This window comes from Colossoma macropomum, unplaced genomic scaffold, assembly GCF_904425465.1.
Source record: "Colossoma macropomum unplaced genomic scaffold, Colossoma_macropomum, whole genome shotgun sequence".
NCBI classification, from domain to species: domain Eukaryota; kingdom Metazoa; phylum Chordata; class Actinopteri; order Characiformes; family Serrasalmidae; genus Colossoma; species Colossoma macropomum.
The window spans coordinates 40,913,783-40,939,245 of record NW_023494788.1 but is presented as its reverse complement, the minus strand read 5'-3'; the positions used below and the strand labels follow the sequence as shown (position 1 = coordinate 40,939,245).

The 25,463-nt window shown below is 38.3% G+C and overlaps 1 protein-coding gene across 1 annotated transcript in view; it reads right to left on the bottom strand.

The window, feature by feature from the left end:
* The window catches only part of gria3b (glutamate receptor, ionotropic, AMPA 3b), a 209,632-nt gene that overhangs the window by 135,630 nt on the left and 48,539 nt on the right, over positions 1-25,463 (bottom strand). The window contains exon 3 of the mRNA XM_036569368.1: positions 18,863-19,102. Within this exon, the coding sequence (XP_036425261.1) occupies positions 18,863-19,102 (240 nt within the window). The remainder of the gene's footprint in view (positions 1-18,862; positions 19,103-25,463) is intronic.

Genomic DNA, 25,463 nt, shown 5'->3' with positions numbered 1-25,463 from the left:
AGTTTGAAATTCAGCACGCTGAGGCATGATGGTCAGATCACAAACAGCTTATTCATAGACATATTGATAAAATGTCTTCTGTTGAGTAATGAGAAAATACAACTGAAGCATGAAGCGTATGCGTGAAGCGCAACTGCTGATATTTGTTGACTTCAAAGAGTCAGTAAATATCTGGCTTCATTAGGTACTTACAGTATATTCTCACTGCAAAACCAGAGCCATTCTAAAATTAGACAACCATTCATTTAGTTAAATAACCAGATATTAGTGAACTGTGCTCTTTAAAAGATGGTTCTTTAAGGGATCTCTAGGAAAGACAATGGGTCTGTACATCGTGAAATGGTTCTTCAGATGGATGGAGAATGTGTAGTATACATACTTTTTGAAAAGGGTTCTTTATAGCACCAAAAAGGGTTCTTCTACTGTTACAATGCCAAGCTTGTAACAATAGAAGAACCCTTTTTGGTGCTATATATTTCAAAAAGATTCTGTATAGAACCATATGCAACATCTCCATCAACCTACAGAGCAATTTCATAATGCAAAGAACTCTTAAAGCATGCAAATGATTTTTTGAGTGTTCAAGGTTCTATATAGAACCATTGTCTTCACTAAAGAACCCTTGTAGAACCATCTTTTCATCATGGAAACCCAAGTTGTCTTTGATTTAAAAAAAAAATGGATGTAGTGAATAAACATTGTAAAAGAAAGTAAATGTTTGTGATATAAACACATATATGTGATGAAAACAGCCTGTTTAGAATGTCTCTAAAGACAGATCAAAAAGGATCTATGACTGTCATAAGTCATATGTCATAAGTGGTGGATCTGGCAAAAAATAAATACAAGATTTGGTAACACCTCAGTATAGGAGGACATTATAATGCCCCATTATAAATCTTATAATGCTCTAATTAAGTCTTATGAAGCCAATAGCTGGTACGGGTTGCTCATTACTACTTTATTAAGCAATAACTGGCCTTTTATTTATGTATTATACATCACAATCCTTTGTGCAACATTTTAAAAGCCTAATCAAGCGAATAGCTGGCAGCTAACTTATGAAGACAATCCACTTTTTTTATAACTCTGTACTACAATCGTCAGAGCAACTTTGGGGCAGTTAAGAGGACATTATAATGCACCTGTAATGTTCTTATTAAGCCGTATCAAGCCAATATCTGGTAATTAACTGGCTGCTCATTTCTACTTTGTTAAGCAATGACTGGGCTGGGCACTTTTATTTGTGTATTATATGTCATAATCTTTTGCACAACATCTTAGATGTCCATTATTATGCCCTTAGTAAGTCTTACAAGGCCAATAACTAGTAGCAAACTTATTAGGCCAATAACTGTTAATTACCTGGCTGCTTATTTTTACTTTATTATGCAATAATTTCCCACTTTAGAATAGATTTATCACTTCAGAGAGTCCATGTGTGTCTATTTGGAGCTATTTGGTGATTTATTATTGGAGCAATCAAAAGGAAATCAGCACATTACTGACCAAATGCTCATGCACAAGATTATGATGTGTAATACATAAATACAGGTGCTCTGTAAATGCTTAATTCACTCTAGTTACTGCTTATTGAGTAGTAATAAACAGCAGGTTAATTAGCGATGACTTAATAGGGTTTAATAAGGGCATTATATTATATTACCCGTACACTAAAGTCTTTTGTTATCCACTTAGCTAAATAAATTGACAAATAATGCAAGTTATTGTCTCTTGACCTGGCCTCATTGCGATGAACCTGCTAGGGGAAAATGGCATTTCCTGACTGAGACGGGGGCATTTAGGAAACACTTATCTGAAGTGATAGGGCTACTTCATCAAGCCAGAGGATATTAAAAGGATGTTTAAAAACACACCCTTTAGAGTAAAATAGTCTCAAGCCTGCACTGCTTAACCAGCCGGATCTAATTCAGATTCAGCTGCGCTGAGGCTACAGTACTAGGTTGAGTGTGGGTTGGTCAGGCCTACGTGGGCAATTGCACAGGAGCCTCGGTCACTGGATAGGGTCATGTCTTTGAAACAGGTGCTGATTTGACATGAAGACTGCCAAGGTGTTGGCTGGAGCGCATCAACAAACTCTTTAATCCTCCCCCGAGGCCACAGTTCTCGCTCTAATAAGGATTACACTTCACTGCTGGCTATGAGGGAGGGACGGTGGCTTGGCATGGCGTTCGGTACAGTATGTACAACACTATGGCAAGTTCTGTATATGGGAATTGATTTATATAATGGCTAAGTGTACATCCTCTTTATTACATCAGTACATGGCTACTGTGCAATTATAAGACTATTAACCTTTACAAGGTGTGTGTGGGGGAGCGCTTTTACTGTCATTTTGCTATTCTAGGTAAATGTAATTGCATAATTACATAACTATTTGCATAGTTATGTAATTACATGTACATTTATATTGCATGCAAATCTGCATTCCTGATCTTTTTCTGTTAGTTTGGATGACAAAAGAAATGTGAAAAAGTATGGTGAGAATGTAACGGATGGATTTTTCTTTCAGCAAAACACATATTATATAATGATATAGTAAATAATCAACTGCATTGAACTACACTGACATTGGATTTGCAGATCTGCACCTCTGATGTTGTTCCATTCTTTTAATATCACATATTGACAAAAACATTATATATATATATATATATATATATATATATATATATATATATATATATATATATATATATATATATATATATATACACACACACACACACTTTTTTTTTTTAGTTTAGCTATGAGGCTACTTTTGCTAACGAACACTAGAAGACAACAGTCACCCTAAATCTTCCATCAACCCCCTCAGACTGCTTCCAGGTTTAGACAACAGGCTGCATCTAGCTTTGTTTCATTTTTATAGTTTATGGTAAGTCATACTGTGTCCTAAACCACATTGACAAGCCTGTGTGGCTTTAATGAAGACCTGTATGTGGTTTGGGGGCATTTATTAAAGTTCAGGAGATGTATTTATAGGAAAGATTTGGGTGACTCTTGACTTCTAGTGTTTGTTAGGTGTTAGTTTTGTAACTCCAGGACTAAACTAAAGAAGCAAAATATGGATGCAAAACAGGTCTTGACTAACTGACTACATGTGGAATAAATCTGATTTTTTTACCAAATCATTCCTTTAATGGCCATGTTTGTCACCTTTATAACAACTAGTATGCTTGTATAACACCCTTAGGTCCTCAAAGTTCAAGATATTTGCCTTGTATAAAACAATATTAGCAAGTCAAATTATACTTTCATCAGTGTTAATGACAACACATTACAACAAATGACCAATTAATGTAATTGAAATGGAAGTGTAAACATGCATTTTAATAGAATTATATTATCCGGCTATGCTGAAATTTGAGCGATGGAGCTAGACGAAGGCCAGCTATGGCTGCTCTGAAGGACACATGGTGGTGATGGAGTCTCAGACCAGCCGACTGAGCCTCCCTCCTTTGTCTAATCTAATTAGCCACACATTATCTCAAAGAAGCACTGTGAGCAGGACCCGAGGGCGCGGCGGGGTTCTCCTATAGAGCGCAGGAGAGGCAACAGTAATGGCCCCCCTGCGTGACTTATTCACATGAACTCCTGACGTCCTCAGCGACCCTTCAGGGGCTGCATTGTTAATACTTTCTCCATATTGAAAGACCACAGTTGTTCCTTTTGCATGCACAGAAGCAAACAGCATGCACAATGCAAGCTAATCTCACCCACTGCCAGACGTTTATATTATTATTGGTGGGCAAAAGGAAAAATCAGAGACCCTTCATTAGTTTAATTTCCAGTCAAAAAGGCCATTTAGTCCAAGTTATTCATTTTTTCAGGAGATATTTCTGAGGAGATTGTATGTAATCCATAAAGATGGGAAAAGTCCCTGACTCACACTGGGACTCCATTTCCCATAATCCCACAATCACGTGACTCCTTAACCTCAGAGCAAAACCAATCATCGTTATAACTCTCCTGAGTATTGATCTGATTCACCTGTGTGACTTATGTAGTTTAGTATTTAAGCCCAGACTTTACCTCAGTATCTTTGCTTCTCTAGTAGAGCCACCAGGTCATTCTACAGAAACGTCCATTTTTGTGTCCCTAGCATTTAGAGATACATTACACTTAAAAAACGTGTTAAAGTTACAATTTATTTATATTTTAAAATAAAGCAAGTTATTTTAACAGTTACACCTTCTTCAGACATTAATTTAGCAATATTGTTTTTTTAAATCAATTATCTAGAATTCCAAGCACCACAGAAGAGCTGGTCCCCACAGTCATGTGTGAAGGCTGAGGCCATATTTTGAAGAAAAAAAAAACACATTTTTCTGCAGTTTTAACTACAATAATCTATACATGACTACGGAATATATAAATATAAATGACAAAGAAAACAAATGGCAAATAAATATTATAAAATATATAATGAAAGCTGTTGTCCCCAGGAGTCGTGTCACTGGTGTTACCACATAACAAAAAATCTCTTATTTTGAAAAAAAAGTCACACTGATGACATCACTCGACTTCCTTTTACCTGTTTTCTGAGGATCTGTGAAGAAAAGCTCATGGTGAGTCCACTGTGTCTTTCAGTTATCAGAGATTTTTTCATTTAGCTCATGATTTCATATGAAGCTTTTAGCTGAAGTCACTGGTGTGACCGACTTTATTCTGAGGTAATTGTGAAAAAATAGAATACAAATGGATTAAATTACATATTTTAGTGGATATTCCATGATGGACAACATGTGGTTTGATGCTCTGTAGCAGCCATTTGGTAAAATGCATTGTTCATTAAAAAATGTCTCTGGTGTTTCTTTATTATGTGGAACACCAATGAAGATCAGTGACACCAGTGACTCCTATGGACAGATAGAAAAGTGGATGTTTCTGTAGAATGACTCTACTGAGTGTTTCTCCTGTGTGTATTTCAGTTGTCTTTATTGTGTATTAGACTATTTTCTGGATTCCTGATTATTGCCTCTTGTCTCTGCCCCTCTGGTTATGTTTGGCCTGTTTTACCTTTTTGCTGATTTGGATTTGTATTCCAACTACGATTTTTGTCAAGGCCTTTGTTATTAAAGCCTCATCTTTTGGATTTTACTGTGAGCGTCTGACTCTTTATGTCACATTACACAATGTACAAATAATTGGAAAAAAACAGTTCAGGAGCGCAAGACTTGGTAGACACCAAAACTGCCCCCATCAGATAAACAGCACTTAAAGCTTTCATCTCTGAGAGAGAGGAGAAAATCAAGCTGCTTCAGATCTGAAAACATCCACAGGTGTTTCTGTCCATCCTTCCACTGTGAGAAGACGACTCAGCGCTGTGGGTCTGAAAGGATGTGCAGCTGTCAAGAAGAACCTCACTGAGAAAAGGAGACGGACACATCAAACAAAGAAGCTGAACAATGGACTGACCACCCCAGAGTCCAGACCCCAACACCACTGAATGTACTTTGTAAGACTGAAGGTATGGAAAAATACTCCTGCAGATCTTTTTGGAAGCTGTAATAAAGGTACAAGGTGGAAACATCAAATGCAGAAAAAATGTCTATAATATTTAGTTGTTTAAGGTTCTGTTAAATATCTTTTTTCTGCTTTTTTTCTGATGCTGAAAGATAAAAAACTTGCACAGTGCTGTATGTGATAAAGCAGGGTGAGTGTAGCTACACTGTAGGTGTTCCTAACAAACCAGCAATGCAGTGTAAGTTGTAGTATTTGTGATACAGGAATATTTTCCTTGCTGTAATGTGGCCCAATTACCTGTTTCCTTACCGATGGGTGAGAGATCTAAAGAAACAGTGGTAAACATCTGGTCCAGGCAGAAAAACTGTGCTATTATAGATTCTGTTCGTACAGCCCTGAACATTTTTTAAACAGCTCTGAACCTTATAAATAACGTGAAACATGTCACTTGTTTCACTCCGACTCATTATCCATGGCTATATTCAGGGTCACATTCACCCACTGTCTCTAAAGCAGAGAGAGAGAGAGAGAGAGAGAGAGCGCTAAGAAGAGAGAATGCACAAGCGTGTGTGAGAGAGAGAGAGAGAGAGAGAAGGAGAGGGAGAGGGAGAGAGTAAGAGAGCAAGAAAGAGAGACTGTGCATGACAGAGAGAGAGAGAGAGAGAGAGAGAGAGAGAGAGAGAGAGAGAGAGAATCCATGGGAGGAAACGCCTGATAACATTAAATACACTGGCTGTTTTAAAATTTCAAGTTCACTGAACATCAAATAGGACTGCTGTGCGACCCAGAAGGATAAGCAGCTTAGATAATGTGTAATAGATAAACATCAAAGAGTAAGTTAACAGAACAATGTGCATCACATTATAACTTTTATAAGGACCTTTTACAAGTTAAAACTCAAATAAAGAGTTAAAACTCACTGCAAATTAATTTTTAGTGCACATAAAAAACACTCATTTGAAAACCAACCCACCTTGAGTCTGATGTTGTGTATATAAAAATATTATATATATATATATATATATATATATATATATATATATATATATATATATATATAAAAAGTTTACCTGAATTTTGTTTATAATGACTGTTCAGCTTCTAAAATCTAAATTTATTATATAAAACTGTAGATAAAATGTTTCTTTGTTAGCAGAACATCAGAGCTTAAAGTGGAGAGCAGGTAAATGTGCAGACGGCTTTGATAATATCATTATTGAGAAAACATTATTGTACTATTTATATTTATTAATTATTAGTAAGTAAGTAAGTAAGTAAAGTTTATTTATATAGTGCTTTTTACAACAGGTGTTGTCACAAAGCAGCTTTACAAGGAAATGAGCATTACAAAAAGAAGTCCGGGTCCGAGCCCCCATGAGCGTCGCCAGTGGCGACAGTGGCAAGGAAAAACTCCCTAAGAGAAACAGGAAGAAACCTTGAGAGGAACCAAGACTCAGAAGGGGAACCCATCCTCCTCTGGTCGACACCGGATAGTAAACATTAATTTTTTACGCTTTCTTTTATAAAAAAGTAGCAACTGCACACTTTATAAGATGACTGAGAAAATGGGGCATGACGTCCCAAAGCAATTCTATAATGAACTCGGCTGAGACCCGGATCTTTACGTGCCCAGCCAACACCCTGATAGATTCCAGCATATCAGATCATCTTTTTCAGTGTCACTGTAAAAAAGGCTACAGGATCAACTAATCAAGCAGCAGATCTGCAGCTGTTTTGTTTGAACTATAATGAGGAATCATGATAATCACATACATCGCCGGTTCTCCTTTCTCGCTGGCCTGGAATGGGTCACTTCTAAAGCAAAATTCATGTCGCCATGCACAGTGCACACACTTTCTGCTCTGAGATGTGATACAATGCTTTTAGCCGGTCCAGCTCCCCTGACAGAATCAAACTCTGGAGTGGAGCTCATCCTTTATTTAAAGGGTCCATATGAGGGGAAACTGAATTTGCATTGCTTTTTTGACTCTGTAGTCCATACTGTCCATTTATGGAAGCTGAGCTGCAAAAACAGCCAATTTTGAATTCACTGTTTTTGTGATGTCACAAAAACCAGTGCTTTTACATATATATCTACCTACTCCACCCCCAGCAGTTTAGCTCCACCTATTCATGCTGAAATCATAAGGTGTGCTTATTTTTTTAACAAAGGTACACAAACAAGCGCTGCAATACATTCAGTCCTGATGTAGTATGTAACCTGAGTTATGCTTTTGGTACATGAAGCCACACAAATGCAGGTGGAAAAAGTAAAATAAAAGAGAAATATTTAGGATATAGACTGGCGACCTGTCCAGGGTGTATCCTGCCTTCCTCCCAATGACTGCTGGGATAGGCTCCAGCTCCCCCCACGACCCAGAAGGATGAGTGGCTTAGAAGATGTATGTGTGTGTGTATTTAGGATATAGGCCCTTCAAGAGAAACAGGCAAATGATAAGCCTGTGTTTTCACCTCAGCTAACATTACTAGCCTAGATATCTTTTTAGCTTCATAACAGCAGTTTGTAAAGAGTTAATTAGCTGATACCAAACGTGATGAAGTCACAAAATAATGTTGAATATTTTTGTCCATTAAAATGAACAGGAGTTTGATATTCATTGACGCTTTCACTGTGCCGCCTTCCACACCGGTACAAAGAATGGACCTCAGGAGGAAAAAAATGCAAGAAAATATAAGAAAATATAATAAATCAGTGCTAAGTTGCAAAGGCAGCCCGTTTTAAATGTTTTTGTTACGAAAACCAACACATTTACACGTATCGGCCTATTCAGCCTACAGCAGTTTAGATCCGCCTGTTCACGCTGATGGTATAAGGAGCATTTCAGCCCTGACTGCTTCTCAAATGAGGCCCAATACAGGGAAGCCAATCAAAACAGAGCTCATGTACATATATCAGTCTTAAAAGCACAGTAACAAAAACACACGTTAATTTCTAAAGGGTGAAAAGAGGTTGAAAAATGGTCGCATAAACTTGAATTATATTTTTGGCGCATGAAACCACAAATATGTGAGAGGAAAAAGGTAAAATATAAGAAGCATTCAGGATATAGGCCCTTTAAGAGAAACAGACAGATGTTAAAATGTAAACCTTCTTTTTTTGAAGAGTTAATTACGTTCTCAGAGTTTTTTGTGACTTTATCATGTTGGATTCCAAACAATGATTGAGTTTTTTTTTCATTACAATAAACTTGAGCTTGATGTTTATTGACTGTCACTGTGACACATTCTATGTGGTATAGCTGTGATTTGCCTGGACTGTTCATAATTCACACCAGTACCAATAGTGGACCTCAGGGAAAACTATAAAATCCAGTAAATATAAGAAATGGCTTCTTTAAATGGGTCATTCTACAGAAATGTCCACTTGTCTATCTGTCCATAGGAGTCACTGGTGTCACTGATCCTCGTTGGTGTTACACATAATAAAGGAACACCAGAGACATTTTTAATTAAAAAAATGCATTTTACAAAACGGCTGCTACAGAACATCAAACCACATGTTGTCAATCATGGAATATCCACTAAAATATGTAATTTAATCCATTTGTGTTCTATTTTTTCACGGTTACCTCAGAATGAAGTCGGTCACACCAGTGACTTCAGCTAAAAGCTTCATATGAAATCATGAGCTGAATGAGAAAATCTCTGATAACTGAAAGACACAGTGGACTCACCATGAGCTTTTCTTCATAGATCCTCAGAAAACAGGTAAAAGGAAGTCAAGTGATGTCATCAGTGTGACTTTTATTTCAAAATAAGAGACTTTTTGTTATGCAGTAACACCAGTGACACGACTCCTGGGGACAACAACTTTCATTATATATTTTAGAATATTTATTTAGCATTTGTTTTCTTTATGTCATTTATATTTATATATTCCATAGTCATGTTTAGATTATTGCAGTTAAAATTGCAGAAAAATGTGCTTTTTTCTTCAAAATATGGCCTCAGCCTTCACACATGACTGTGAGGACGAGCTCTTCTGTGATGTTAGAATTCTATATGATTGATTCAAAAACCAATATTGCTAAATTGAGGTTCAAGAAGGTGTAATTGTTAAAATAACATTGTTTTATTTTAAAATATAAATAAATTGTAACCCTAACAGGTTTTTTTTAAGTGTAATATATCTGTAAACACTAGACGTTTCTGTAGAATGACCCAAATATAAATCAGTGCTGCTAACTAGCAACATTCACACTAGTTATCATAACTGAAAAACAAGCTCTAGCATACCAGCAATCTTTTCCCTGTTATATCCTTAAGTGCCTTGCTGCACCCTGGGCTCGGTAAGGAAAATGCTGCCACCTCTAATCTGTATTTGTGTCTAGTTTGGCTGTTGCTGTAGTAAGTGCTCGGCGGGTGGCTGGATCCTAATGAAAGCACGGCCTACCTCAGCTCAGCTTGTTTCCCTAAAAATTACACTGAGAGCTGACACTCACCGAGACGGCAGATCAATATGTTTACCCCTTACATGTAATCTCTTCTGAACGGTTTCATTCCCAGGTAATAATGCGGTATGTGGGTATCTCCGCTGTCCTGATTCGCTCACTTTATTGCTGACACTTGAGATGTGAACAAAGGCTTTATGAAAGTGAATGTTAGTGTATGTGGTTGATTTCCAACGAGTGATGACTTGGCTGGACATGTGTGGAGTTCTGCTAATGGAAGCTTCCTTCACAGAGTGAAATGTGGTGAACTATGACGGAAAATAAATACTGTAATAGTACTGAGTATGAGCCATGGATACCTTTACACAGCCTCGTCTCCACATCGCCAAGGCATGATGGCTGAGCGTAGTGTTTTTATAGCCTAATTTGCTAATGTTTTATAAGCCTTTAGCATTACTGATTTTTATTTGAGGCCTACAGAGAATTGAGTTACACAGTAATACTCCTCCACTGTGTCTGGCCTAAAAGCACATTACTTTTACTTAACTCTATCAGTGATTGTAGCTGGGAGTCCAGGAAAGCTAACTGGCCTCACTTTTGCTAGGTCGGTAGGATGGCCCTCTGTCTACCCCAGTTATTCTGATTGAACAAAATTGACAGTGTTCTCCTCCAAGCATGTTAAGCTGTCCAATGACAGTTCATTAGCATTAGTTATTAAAGTGTCTAGCCTGTACTGGTGGAAGCACTGCTAACATTTCCCCTCCAACTTTGGAAGCTTCATAGGATATGACCTAACAAGCAGATTGGAATTGGATTGTTCCAAAATCCCACCAAAAAAAACAAACAAACACAAAAAAATCCAGAAAACTAATAGTTAAGGCTAGTATAGCTAACAAGGCTAATTAGCGGCTGTTGTGTATCTTCAGTGGAGTCCAAGATGGTAAAACTACTATTTATTTAAGCATTCTTTATTAAACTTAATATAAAGTGTTTCTATTACAAATTATATTATCATATCTTTGCAATCTTTATACACATTTCAGAATTTCTTAGCATTTAGTTTGTGCAAAAGCCTCTGATGAGTAGATCAAACCCACATAAGAGCTGTCTGAGCACAAGCTTTGATGGAAGGAATAAGAAGAAAATAATCTGACCTTTTTATTTTATTATTATTAATATTATTATTATTATTATTATTATTATTTTATTATTTTATTTTTTTGTTGTTGTTTTTACAAAAGCCTTACCATGGTCAGTGTCACAAATCTGCTTAAATGTGAATAGTAACCTAGAAATATTGCAGAATTGTCCATATTAATTCATGTTCATTTTACTTGTCATAGGTTTTTTTTAGATTGTTTTTGAAATTCTGAAACTTTGTCATTTATTTACAGCTTTCAATAAAAAAAATCCCCAATTTTAATTTTGGTCTCAGATTTTTGGACCCCATTCCATGCTAAAGTTTCAGCCTCTCCTCAGAGCTCTCATGGACTCTGCATGTAAAGGGGTTTGTTACATCCTCAAAATTTTGAGTAGCATAATTTAGTTTTATTTAAAATATTGACTGATTTATATTTAAGCTAATGCTCAGGCATGATGAGCATGTTGCGGACCCCAAAAAGCCAAAAATAGACTGCTGGACTGTGCTATGGTAATGATGGGTAAATGTCAGTGTGGTCTGTGTGATAATGAAAACTGTCCTTTGTGCAGGAGCCCATGGGACACTGGGATTGTAGTACTTTAGATTAGAACACACGGCCAAATGATAATGGTAGTGTTCCAGTTTATGATGGTCCAATTAAATCTAGTAACTAGTAAAATTTGAATCTAGTAATTAATGGACCAATTATGGACTATTTCTATGCAATTAAAGGGGAATTCCACCTAGGTTTCAAAATGTGTTTGAAATAAGTTTATTAATTGGGTCATAAACACCTTTATAAACAGCTATAACCCATTGTTTAAAAGGGCAAAAGTGAGCTGTAGTATCTGACAAATAGGAACATCTGTTGAAGCTGACAGGTTTAATGCTGACTGATGGGGAGGAATAAGTAGCCAGCAAGATCTGAGCTTTAATAGTACAGATGAATGTGGGTTCACTATTTGGCAAACAACAGGTCACTGTTTCCCTTTTTATATATATGTGTAGTTTTAAGGTGTTTATGATCTAATTAAATCATTTTAAACCACTCAGAAACCATTTATAAGGGTGGTCTTACTGTAAAGTGGTAGGAACCAGACGTCTGAAGTGTTTAATGTGCTAAAAGCTGCCTCACAGAAAGTTGTTATATGGAATGTCAGAGACTTTGTTCTACAATATTTCTGAGATAAAATAATATATATTTTTTAAATTCCATCATAGTGGAGAGGTACATGCAGGATGTTAAATTTCCCCAAATAAAATTTTCAGATCTATCACTGTTCACTGGAGGTTCACTGGTGATTTTTTTGAGTAAATAAAATGGTTATATCTGTGTTGAAGACATTACGACCCCTGCTTGAGTCAGTAATCTTCTCTAAAATGCACCATTCCACATCAAACCACTCTGAATGACTTTGTTTACATCTAAAAGATTGAATTTTGTAGATTGTTTTAAAAAATAGATGTAATTCTCCTTTAACACATATTTCTCGACACGCTCTTATTAAAGAAATAAGACCATCAGTAATCTCAATAATCAGGCATTGTAAAGGGATTATTTCTAAAGACGGGCTGCTGTGATATTTTTTGCAAAACCAGGGAATTTCCACCTGCTGTAGAAAGATACAGTAGCTGTGAAAAAAGGAGATCTACACTAATCATATCAAGGTGAGGTGTTTGAAGGTGTTTTGCAGTTTTTCACTTTCAGCAGGATGACTCATCTTTACCCTTCCTATCAGTCTGGGCAGGTGCATGTTGCCACTGCTGCTAACCATGACTAACATTAATGGCCTAGCAGGCATTGGTGTAGGCGTTTTCAAACTTAGTTCTGAGCTGAGGACCCCTGATGTCCCCCCAAAACTTATAATGTGCAATTATTTTGCTTGCTAATATGCATATGTAACGTATTGGTAATCTCTGTATTACGAGGAATCATCCTCATATGATTTTGCCACCCTGGCATTAATATAGACTAAAACAGAATAGAATTCAGAGATAGAAATGGGTTAATAATAAGGGCAGATAAACGATTAAAATAATTAATCAGGATTAACTGCAATATTTTCATATCATTTAAAAAGCAGTGCCTTTTGTTAAAGCTCTGTGCAAAAGTTTTGGTGTGCCAGTCAAATGAGGTGCTTTGTGAAAATAAGTACACGCCCCCTACAGAGAACTCACTTGTGCACATTCATGCACACCTGCTGCCTGCTCATAACTGTGTGGGCGTGTCAGAGAGCAAAACGATTGACAGGGGCATCTCCCAGGCAATTCATTGAGCACCCCCCCAGAACAACAGACCACTTCACACTTCTCAGCTGGTCTCTGAATAGTGAAACATGGAGAACAACACTCATTATAGAGGCCTCATTACATTTAGTTTTACATGTAGTTACATGACGTGTAGCTCATGCTGGAGAACTCAGGCATCTTATGACGGGTAGATCACGGACATATCGTGTATGATATTTGAACACTAAGCACTCACATTATATCTCTAACCTCTAGCTAAAAAGACCATGCTTCTGAAGCTGAGGTCGCACAATCTCCCACTATGAGTCGGCATTGGTCATGTTTGTGGACACTGTGGAGAAATTTCTCCTGTGCCTTATTGGGCGTCATGCACCACAAAAAATAGTATCTTGTCAGGTGAAATGATCTTAAATCTTGTTAATATATCTAATATTTCCTGTTTTGAGATGGTTGTGCACTGATTATAAGATTATCCAGCTCATTTCTAGACATTATTTTAGACATATTTACTTGTTTTAGGTGATTTTAGTACGTAAAATCATCTCACTGTACTGGCAGATAATTTTGCTGGTTTTAAGCTCATTTCTTACCACAAGCAAGACTGTCTGCCAATATAGTGAGATAATCTTACTTAATAAAATCACTTAAAGCAAGTAAAAAAAGGCTGGAAACAAGTTTCAACAGGAAAAATATTAGATTTATTTATTATTTATTATTATTGACTACATTTAAAATAATTTAACTTCACAAGATACCTTTTTTTGCAGTGTGTCTGTAAAGCATGATTACAGGGAAACACTGTCAGCCTTGGTGATAGGGGGTGTAGCTAATATAATACAAAAATAATGTATCATTAATAAATACCGTTAAGGTGAACTGCAAGCTATCACGTTCTCGTAAATGAAGTTAATTGCTTATAGTATCCTGCAACTGGTGGCTAACGCAAGTAGGAGGTGGCGTCTAGCTATGCTATGAACAATAGCGTAATAAACCTTCATAACAAGCAGCACTAACAAGTTTAAAAGAGCTTAAATAACCTGCTTGCTGGGAGTTTTGTCTGGGACTGGGAGCAGTGGGAGAGCACTCACTTTCAGTGTGGGAGAGGAACGTGAGTAGCTAACATATCACTGTTGTGGGAAGAAAACCTCGTATCTCCAAAATGGTAACTTTACAGGAGAAGGAAAAAACATCCACTTTTTATGTAAGTCAATGGAACCAGAATTGTTTTCCAAGTAATTTTGGGCCGTTTTTTTTGGTCCATTCTTCATGAAATTTACATACAACGTAAAGGACAACAAGCATTTTCAAATTATGTCAAAAACTGAAAAACGACAAAAACAAACGGCAAAGACAAAACTGGAGATAAGAGGTTCTTCTGACAGCAGTGATATACATATTTGTACATAGATGTACTTTGGCAGATCTGACGTCACCTGCACCAAATAGAGTCCCACCCAAATCGGAGCGAACAGAAGAAACAACAGCAAAGACAAGCAGCGTTCTTTCTGCAGTTCAGAGTAAAAACATCACAACTGTGGTTGGTGTAGTGTAGTGGGTAACATCTCTGCCTTCCACGCTGTAGGCTGGGGTTCAAACACCCTACGCTTTACCAATAAGAGTCCTCGGGCAAGACTCCTAACACTACCTTCACCTACCTGTGTAAAAAGGATGAAATTGTAAGTCGCTCTGGATAAGAGCGTCTGTCAAATGCCGTAAATGTAAACAACTATAGATAATGGAAGAACACCACTAAAATGAGTTGACAGGGGGTTTTAAAATCAATTAGATTATGAGCAATTACTATCATAACGTTAATAAAGTTTCCAGTAAGCACAGAGACTGGCTGCTATTTTTGCTTCTCAGGTTAGAATGTTCGGATACAACTGTGCCAAATAGCACCAGTGCGCCGACGTGCTTCAGCGCTAATGTACATCGGTGAGCGCAGGTGTGCCAGTACATTCCAAACAATTATGAGTGCTCTGCTCTAAGTGCATTCTCTATGAGGGAAAACAGTACCTCGAAAGGCATGTTTCTCCATCCAAAGCACTTGAGTTTAATGAATTGCTTAATTTGCAGGGAGAGTGATGGTGTTTTCCTTCATGGGCGAAGGGCCGGTTAAACAGCGCGGGATGGTTGAGCTACTTCGCAGACTGCGGTGTTGACACAGGGAGACAGCGCAGATGTTATGAAGATTGGACCAGACTGAGTTATCTCTGCTGCTCTCTTTGCTGTCTCGAGAGACAGGCGAAGTGCTGGCCAGGTCTCCTGAGGGCGGGGTAAGGTTCAAAACCTCTGAGTGATGAAGAAACAAACAACACACCCAGAGAGTTTTGTTCCCTTGAATGTAAAGGGTAAAGTTCATGTGTTCTCATATCGCAGAACATACTGATGTATTTTTGTGAAATCTGGTGTTTCATGTAACGATGATATTACAGTCTATGGATTTAAACCTTGAAGTCAGTACAGATACACTGTCATTATAATATTACACAATGTTTTTAATGGTGTTATATGTATATCTGGGTCATTGTCCTAACTAATTAGTTATTTCTGAGCAGAACCAGTGTTTTAACATTTCCATTCTGGAGTTCCAATCCAAACATGGCATTCCCAAACCGGTTAGAACACAAAAACTGGTTCATTCTATTCCTTTTACTTAAAGGGGAATGCCACCAATTTCCAAAAATTTCTGCATAATTAAATGCTTAACATGTCAACAAAGTCATTCAGAGCGGTTTGGTGTGAAAAGCTTCGTTCTAGAGAAAATTACAGAGTCAGAATTGTTCACAGTGGTGGTGATAGGAACTAGACATCTAAACAACATATTATATTTAAAAAAATCTAAAACATATTGTACCCAATTTATTTTAATCAATTCACAGTGGAGGGATACATGAAGGCTGTTCTAAGTCAATAGTCCCCAAAAGAAAACTTCTTGTAGTCATTATGTTACCATTATCAACATTACATATATAAACTCAGAAGGCTTGTAGGGTCACTGTTGGTTGAAGTTAGTAAATAAAATGGCTATATTTGCATCGAACTGTATCGAAAACCCCTCCTTCCGATCATCATGGCTGTAAGGAAACCGGAGTTGGGAGTTTCTCGACACTAAACTATTTCACATCAAACCAAGGTGAATGACTGTTTATATCTCAACCACAGAAATAATGCAGGAATTTTTTAAAAATTGGTGGAATTTCCCTTTAAGCTACAAGTAGGCCTATTGTAATTAAATAAAGGTTTTGGAAATTATAAGACCCAGTTGTGACATTTTTATTGTTTCTTAATCAGTAGGTGAACTGCATATTAATATACTCAATATTAGTGCCATAATTGTGTTCCAGAGGTTGTTGTGATACTGTAGATTATGGAGTTTGGCAAAACGCTATTAAGCAATATATGTTGCTATCATAACAACAAACAGGTCTGCTTACTTTACTGTAATGAGGCTTATCCTCAGGAAACGTTTACAATAAGCTCAACTGACCTTAGGTCATCCATGAGTTGTGTAGCTGTCAAAGTGCTGGAAATACTATAGCATAGCTGGAGCTCCTCCAGTCATTCACAAGCTAGTTTAAATTCTTGTTATGTTGCGGTTAATGTTATTAACCAGTAACAGGGAAGACAAAGTAATCGTTCAAACGCATCTGGAGACGTAACTTCAGAAGTGACGTCTGCATCTACCATGATTTCCTCACAGTGTTCCTAAACCCCTCATATTGGGGCTGGACTGGACAAAGCAAGCCAGAATGTTCCACATTGCTTTTTGGTGGTCACGTTGGCAAGACTTTTGGCAAGCAAAGGCTTAGAAGGCCTCTGTGCCTTATCTAATGGCTCAATAGAAACCCATGGTCTTGACCAAGTAAAGGGACTGAGGCCAGTTCTTTGAGTACAGTCAAGCCTGCTTTGCTAGTAACAGCACAACAAACACAACACAACCTGTGAAACATTGTAAGTAATTGTACAGTAAATACTGGTCAGTGCCAAAATGTGATTAGGCAGGCCGAGGGGCCAACGGCATGAGGCGACAGCCAACATACAGCAATGTAAAAGTAAGATTAGGTGCACAAAGTACGCCTACAATGTGTTATCATACTGTCATGATATCTAATGTCAGTATTAAAGCACAAAAAAACAATATTATGATCAGAAATAATAATGTCATGAATGTTCTGGTTCATTTTCTGATACATATCACACTGGCAGTTCTTTTTTTCCATTGTGGAAAAATTCCGATATTCTTAGTCTGATTTGTGTTATAAATATTTTAGCAAAATAATTTAATGATGATGGATTTGGTGATAATTACACAAAAGTAAGGAGGACTATTAATAACTGTGACGGCATAAATCAACTAATGATCATGATCATGGTAAATACAACGGCATTTGTAAAATACAAGCAGGGCAGGTTAGTGCTTCTATCTTTTCATCATTATTGACTATAAACAAAAACAACAGTCTATTTTAGGTTTAATTAGAGTTCAAATGTACGAGATAACTGTAAACATGGCAGCTCGAAGCCATCTGCCTATTAACTAAATGTTAGTAATAGATGGATATAAGTTTTTGTTTTAGATAACTGAAGGTTCTGCTTCAGACAGCAGACGTTTGCTGAGAAGCTAAGGCTCCATTTACAGTCTTTACAGACAATAATCCCATAATGGTGATGCAAAAAAAAAAAAAGGTAGTGAAGTTAGCTGTTAGATTAGCTGCTTGGCTAAGCGCTGCTGCACACTGACAGATTTTTTTTTAGCCACTTGATGTGTGCACGCCGCATCTTTACTCCAACAGCTGGTCTGTTTTCGCTCGCAGTGACAGTGTGATATGACTGGTGTTGTAAATTTTATAAAAAAAAAAAAAAAAGTCTAAAATGATCTAAAACAAATCAGAATTATCTAAAAAATGAGCAGTAATAGGTTGATGATCACTTCATTTCAAAAAGTGGAAGGGACATAACCACCCCCCCCACCCCAAATTTTGCACCAGCCTGATGATGCTAATGTGTAAATAGTACATACAGTTATAGGCGCCCTAGTCATGTATTGTTGATTTTCTAAGTGAAATAAATTAACCCATTATTTACAAACAAAGCATATCATCTCATACTTCATTACTGTTTATTTGCTAAATGTAATATATTGAAAAAAGACATAAAATGTGACCTGCGCAAAAATAATGGCACATTTTATATTCTATTTTTTTTTTTTTATATTCTATGTTGAACTCTGCATACAATTTGTACACTAAAATTTACGTGTAAATTAAAATGCCTTATTTAAGTGTGTTCCCTGTAGAAGATCAATGAAAGATGTAAATTAACTGGGGGTGTTCAAACTCTGACTGTAAGTGTGGAAATAAAGTGGTCATGCTTTTGTTCTATAAATTAATAAATTAATTCCAGCTTCTTCCTTAACAAAGGCTTTATGCTGAGATCCTTTGAACTAAAAGTTTTTTCACACTTTCATATCTCATTTTCAGATCTTCTTTAAAGAACCATCCACGTAAGAGTGGTTCTTTTATGGCTAGTACGGGTGGAGCCGTTACAGGTGGTGGGAAGCACTTACCTCTGTCTGTGTCGTAGAGGTACACGAACTTCTCCCACCTATAATAGGTCAGGAGACTAAGGACGGCCCCCTTCAGGGGCGGGCGCATCTGGATGACGAACTGGACGTCAGAGTCGATGGGGTAGCTGGGTGTGACGAAGGAAGTGTGGAGGGCGCCGCAGAAGGAGGTCAGCGTGTTCATGGACTTCTTGTCGTAGAAGCCGAAGATGGCGTACACCCCTCTGGAGAACTGCGAGCAGACTGGAATCAGAGCGAGACAAGAAAGAGTGTTAGAGTTCGCTTGTTATAAAAGCCTATGGCCTTAAAATGAGAAGAATAAGGAGGAAATGACAAATAACAAGACTATTTTCCCAGAAAGGAGCTTCACACGAGTCGACAAAAGACCCTCTATACAAGCGCGCGAATAAAAATCGGATGACTCCAGTCTGTAAGCAGTGTGAATTAATCTGTATCAACATAGCAAAGTGCACTGATTACATGGATGTGAGAGGAGAAATAATTGCATTTTTTCCAGCAGAGTGAAGGGCTGTGTTGAGGCTGACAGCGAGAGCTCATCAACAGACTCTTGCCCCAAACCAAAAACCGCCTGATTGGCTGATCAACTGTTCCTAATCCCCCAAAACACTTGAAGCAAATGAATGCTAATTACGTACATCTCTGTGAACTGGTAACATCCAATTACAAACTTAGATTTTTAATGGTTTGTTGACTACTTCTGTTCAGTGGAGTTATTTAGCCCAGGGCCGCGCAATGATTTGTTTTTGAACGCGAGAGACGTATTAATCCGAGCTACGCTACTTCCCAATGTTTGTCAGGACTTTGGCTTGACGGAGCTTCATTAGCGAAATGGCAACGTTTCCAAAGGCTTCGAAATTAGCTGAGCATTCCACAATTCCATGTGAGTGCGTGATTTGGTCTGGAATTCCGCTCGCGAGGCACTGGAGCTCCGGTTCTAATATATCTACAGCCTCGGGCCCTTGTAGAACACAGACTCTGTTAAAGAATAACCGAGGTCATATGAGGTAGCGGCAGTGGCCAGACTGCCCTGATATGCTCTTCAAAACGAAGGGTCCTAAATGGTTCTTGGCTTGGATGTATGGTTCTAGAAAACAATAGAACATTATTTAAAAGGTCTTTATACTTCATATAGGTTTAAAAAATGGTGGAAAGGTTCTTTAATGGCCAACCTATTGTAAGGGGGCCCAACCATGGTTCTGGTGGTCTGCCTCCATGCAGAGTTCAGCTCCATCATTAATCACAACCAATTACCTGATTCAGTTAATGAAGGTTTTCAAGAACATCTGAATATTAGACACAGCTGTCCAGGGTGGGGCAGCACTGATGGCTTTTTTGGTCTAAATAACACATTTTTGGCACCTTTATTTTCAAAAGCACAGTATGAAACTGTCAAAATAGTAAAAATCAATTCCTAACAACAACAAAATAATAACCTAATGAAAGATCTAGAGCTGGTTTGAAAATCTGTCAAAAAAGGTGAAGTATTTTATGTGTGTTCTGCCAAAAAGTGAAGCATCTCATGAATCAAAAAGGAGCAAAAGTCCACACTCATAGATGACAATCTTTCTAAATCATTTTCCATATTTGACAAAAAAAACAATCAAAAAAATATATCTAATTGAATAAGCTCACAAAAAGAAAACACAGCCAAGTCATATGAGTCTGCCCATTAGGGAAAAATGTGAAATAAAATTTAATATGTATGGATTTATTGTCCTTTTATGTTTTCCAATAACAAACAAATGAAACAAAATGTGATGTGTTTACAGTGGCGCTATCACCACTGATTATTTTAGTAATTGGGTAGGTGATTATTTTGACAATGAATCAATACGTTTTTTAAAAGGCAATGAAAATGGACGAAGCTTAACAATAACAAAGGTAAGATAAACTATGAAGCCTTTCCATACAGCTGAATGAAAAAGTTTAAACACCCACAGTCAAATTACGACAAGTTAACACCTCCTCTACAGGACACACACTTAAATATAATTTTTCTGTTTATTTGCTGAGTTTAACATACTGGAAAAAAAAAACAAACTATAAAATTTTGCACAGGCCACATTTTATATTTTATTTTTATATTAAATTCAGCAAATATAGAGTAGTTAATTAAAGGTGCAGTTCCCTGTAGACTGTAGATTTACTTATACTTATACTGATACTTATTTGTTTATTTACTTATTTTCACTTAGAAAATCAACAATACTTATGTGTGTATGTATTTATATATATATATATACACACACACACACACACACACACACACACGCATACACCACTTTGTAAAGGGAAAGAAGCCATACAAATGGTGTCTATAAGATTCTTACTGTAATTTCTTACTGTAGGACAATTTAACTATACATAGCTATACTATATACTATCTCATCATGAAAATGCTAATGCATCACTGCATTTTGTAATTGATGATTGCTTCATTAATTAAACATTAGATATTTTGTTAAAGGAAGTCAGGTCATGGGTTGCGAACAACCTGAGGTGTTCGTTTAAGGGTTAAAATGCTGAAGGCCGGTCTCCAGTCTCCTGAGCTTTGCCCTATTAGCTGTAACTGTGGTGGTGCTGCTACTTCCACTAAGCCTCTGCCTTTATTTTCCCTCTGACAGACTGCTGCCTCCCTAGTTCCAGGTGTACGCATGCATGCTGATACATCACTCGGGCCTGCATAACAGACCTGCAGCAGTGACGGGGAGATTGTACAGCAGTATATGCGTGCTTATGTGTGAGTGCATGCGGGAGTTGGCTCCTCGTGGTGCTTCTGACAGCGCCTCAGTGCTTTTTCCCCTGGTTTGCTCGTAATTTGGGCCAGCTCTGACACAGTCTCTCTGCTGAGGAAGAGAAAGGGAGCGCTTCCCTCACCCTCGGCTTACTGGGCTTATTAGGCCCGGCGCTTTGAACGAGAGCATGCCACACGGATAAATATGTCTCTGCCTGCCTGCCGCCTCGCCACTCCGATTGAACCCCTCTTTTGTGCCGGCCCGCCTTCCCCCTAACCATCTGGCCGCTCCCTTAAGCATACAAGCTCTTCAGGCTTGGCAACTTCTCTTCACCTGAACGCCTCTCCACTCAGATCGTATCTGGAGATACGCCTCGGCTGCCAGACCACAGCCGTTCTGGGGGACTGCCTGGACATAGACGTTTACAGGCTTGATCGGGAAGGAGGAAGGAGAAGAAAAACGGTTCCAAATAACGGCTTAGTACTTTCTGCCATTCTGCTGCTGCAATTAGAGGAGACTGATATAAATGTCAATTGAGGAAAACAGTCTGAGGCTTGTTTTGTCCGGCCGCTCGGCTCATCGCTTTTCATAAAGCGCGGAGGGGCCCGCGGTGTCATGTCGCATTTCAATAACGGGTATTTACTCTGCGGCAGGGCACGCTAGCTGCCGTCCTGGCATCATTTCAGCTGAGAGAGCAGCCTGCTAAGTAACATCAGCCGAGACTGGGCAACTCTCATCATGGCAAGAGTATCTGTTTCTCTTCCTCTGTTTCCAGGGTCTTTAAACATCATGCATCTGCAAAGCCAGCAGCAGTTCTGAACCTGCAGTTTCAGGGTTTGCTGGGATTAACTATTAGGGTTAACTGTAAACCTAGTACTTACAGTTACAGTTAGAGTTGCTTGGGCTACCTTTTTGTAGCTAAAGCTATTATCTAGCTAGTTAAGCCTAGGTGGCTTACATAATTACCCTGATAGCAAGAGGATAGTGGGATACTGTGGCCCCGCTGATGGCAAAGCTCGCTGTTTTACTCAGCGTTTTCTGGGCTGCCCACCAGCAGATAAGCAGAATAACAGACCAAATTCCAGTTATCATCGCTCATTTTCCCTCACAGTCCAGTTTACTGATTTTCATTCCTTCCTTTCTTTAGTTATACTTTGTAAATTAGTTTAGTCATAATAATTTTAATCTAGCGCAGTGTCAGCAACAACATTTTCTGTAAAATCATTTTACATTAGGCCATTATTTTTTGTCTCTCAGTTGTTTGTAATATTTGTCATAGTTTATTTTCTAAAATAAAAGTCTCTGTGCATTTAAAATCTGTTTGAGGAGATTAAAACTAGGTAGAGCTTGTACGCAGGACCTGGGTGGTCCGAGGATGGACCAGAAGAGGCAAACAGTCAGCGGGGTGCCGACCTTATCAAGCCAGTGGACCAATATATGCTCGCTATCTGGGTATTAATTTTTATTAACTTGACTTTTATAAACAGTTGGGCTACCAATGTGTTGCCAACAAAGGTAGCCAACTTCATTATTGACTATTATTGACTTGGCTTATAAGTCATGGTGAAAAAAATACCCTTAGAAACAAAGGAATAGATCCCAAAATGAATTCAGAATGAAAAACGTCCTAAAATGACAGTTTCTGGAAAATTTTGACATTGAAATATACCTTAAAACTAGACTTGCAACCAGTATTGCAACCAAACTAGACTAGACTGTCAAAAGCATCCAGCGTCCACAGATAAGTTTATATTTATATATTAAGCTAGCTCATAATGAATGTCTGACTTTAGCTTCAGTCATTACTTTAACATGCTAATTTATCATGGACATTTTAAATTGAGCTTAAATGATTAACAATGAACATATGAATCATTAAAAAAAATCAATTACACTGAGTACACTAGATATCCAAAAATGTTAAATGTTGACCATACAGCTGAAATTTGTACATGATAGCTAGGTAGCTGCTTTAGAGTTATGCCACCACATTGCTAAGTGATACGCAAGCTAAACAAGTGTTATGATAACACAAAATGAATGTGGAGTGGGCAGGGTTTGCGTTGGCTCGGTCCCATGCTTGCTCAGCCCTCCTCCAGATCCACCCTGGATCTCAATAATCTTTATTTGCACCTCTGTCTCATCAGATTTTATTGTTTGAGCTTCAATTGTTTGTCTCCTGTACTCAGGAGACGTCTATGTAGGCTACAAGCCTGAAATGTGTCTTTGTACTGTTTATATAACCCCTGCTGGGGAAGTAAAAGTTAATGACCTTGAATTTCGAAAAAAATGCCTTTAATAAAAACTCTGCACTATGCATCCCTATACCTCCCAATTGCCATAACACGGAGCTGCTCTAAGCAGCTTTGTGGCTTCGTGGCCGGTAGTGTTGAAACCATAAGAGTCATTAGACACGGCCGTGTCCCACAGGCAGGCTTTCAGCCTGATATAATGTAATCACAGGCCCATGCGTTCCAGCCGCCTCTCGCCACCACAATCATACGTGGCCCAGGGAGTGGGAGCGAAATGCTGGAAATGTCAGTGCTGATCGCCCAGCTCTCGCTTTCCACCACAACCCCCTCCTCTTCCCTTTTCTTCTCTTCATTTTCTCTCTCTATCAAATCCCCTCACTTATAGCTACAGCACTGAAACGCTGTCAGAGCGGCATAATTCACGAGTGTTTCTGAGGAGGGAGGAGAGTGGTCGGGTGGGGGGCTGTGGTGTGGTATTTGCTCTTGTCGTGCGGAGATGTAAAATGCTTCAAACCATTTACTCCAAATGTCAGCCAAAAACTCAAGAATCCCTCCTTTGTGATGATGCTTATGACCCATTGAAAGACATATCTGCACTCATGGCCTCATATTCTATGGCCAGATAGTATTACACACAGCAGATTGCCATGTTATTAGGCCTGCCTACGTTGTATCTACACTTATTGGCCATGTTATTAGGTTCATCTACCAGATAGGTGCACGGTAGGTTTACAGCTGCTGATTGTAGCCCATCTGCAGCACCTCATCAATGGAAAGGGACCATCATAAGAACACTGCTGACTAGATATTATTTTGTTGACAGACCATTCGCAGCACAGCAGTGAGGCTGACACGGTAGTGGCATAGTAGTGTGAAGGGCACTGGTAGGAGTCTTCCAGATAGTGTTATAGATGTGACTGGTTACTTTATTAGACACACCTATCTTGTTGTAAGCATACAGTTAGAGACTATGACCTTATTTTCATGCATCTTAAATATCAGGACTGCATCTGGATAGGGCTTATCCACATAAAAATGCAAGTGTAAATGTACCGTAAATAGATTGAGGGAACGCTGAGAACTTGTGCTGGAATTCTTGGTGGCTTCTGCTTGGAGCTAGAAGGCCAGTCCCCCACTTTTTAACTGTGGTAGCACTCATTTAGGGCTCAAAAACTGGGAGGAGATGGGATGGTGGGGTTTGATGGTTGAGTTGAGAATTTATAGGGGAAATTCCCAATTCCACCTCCCCCCAATTCCAGTTATTCTAATAACCCTGTTTAAAATCCAGTCACTCAAACCACTTCAGTTAATGGTCTTAGATGCATTTAAGCCAGATGTTATACAAGTGTAAATGCAGCTGTCTCTCCAAGCCACATTCAACATTCAATTCAGTTTCTGATACGTGTTGGATGTTTTTGATGAGCGAACTATTCTCATCCCTCCAGTGACATCGAGGACGAAAACCACTCATACAGGTGCAAGACACAACTAATATAGGGCAGTCATGGGCTGGAGGTTAGGGAACCTACCCTGTGACCAGAAGGTCACTGGTTTGATCCCCTGAGCCGACAGTACGTGACTGAAGTGTCCTTGAGC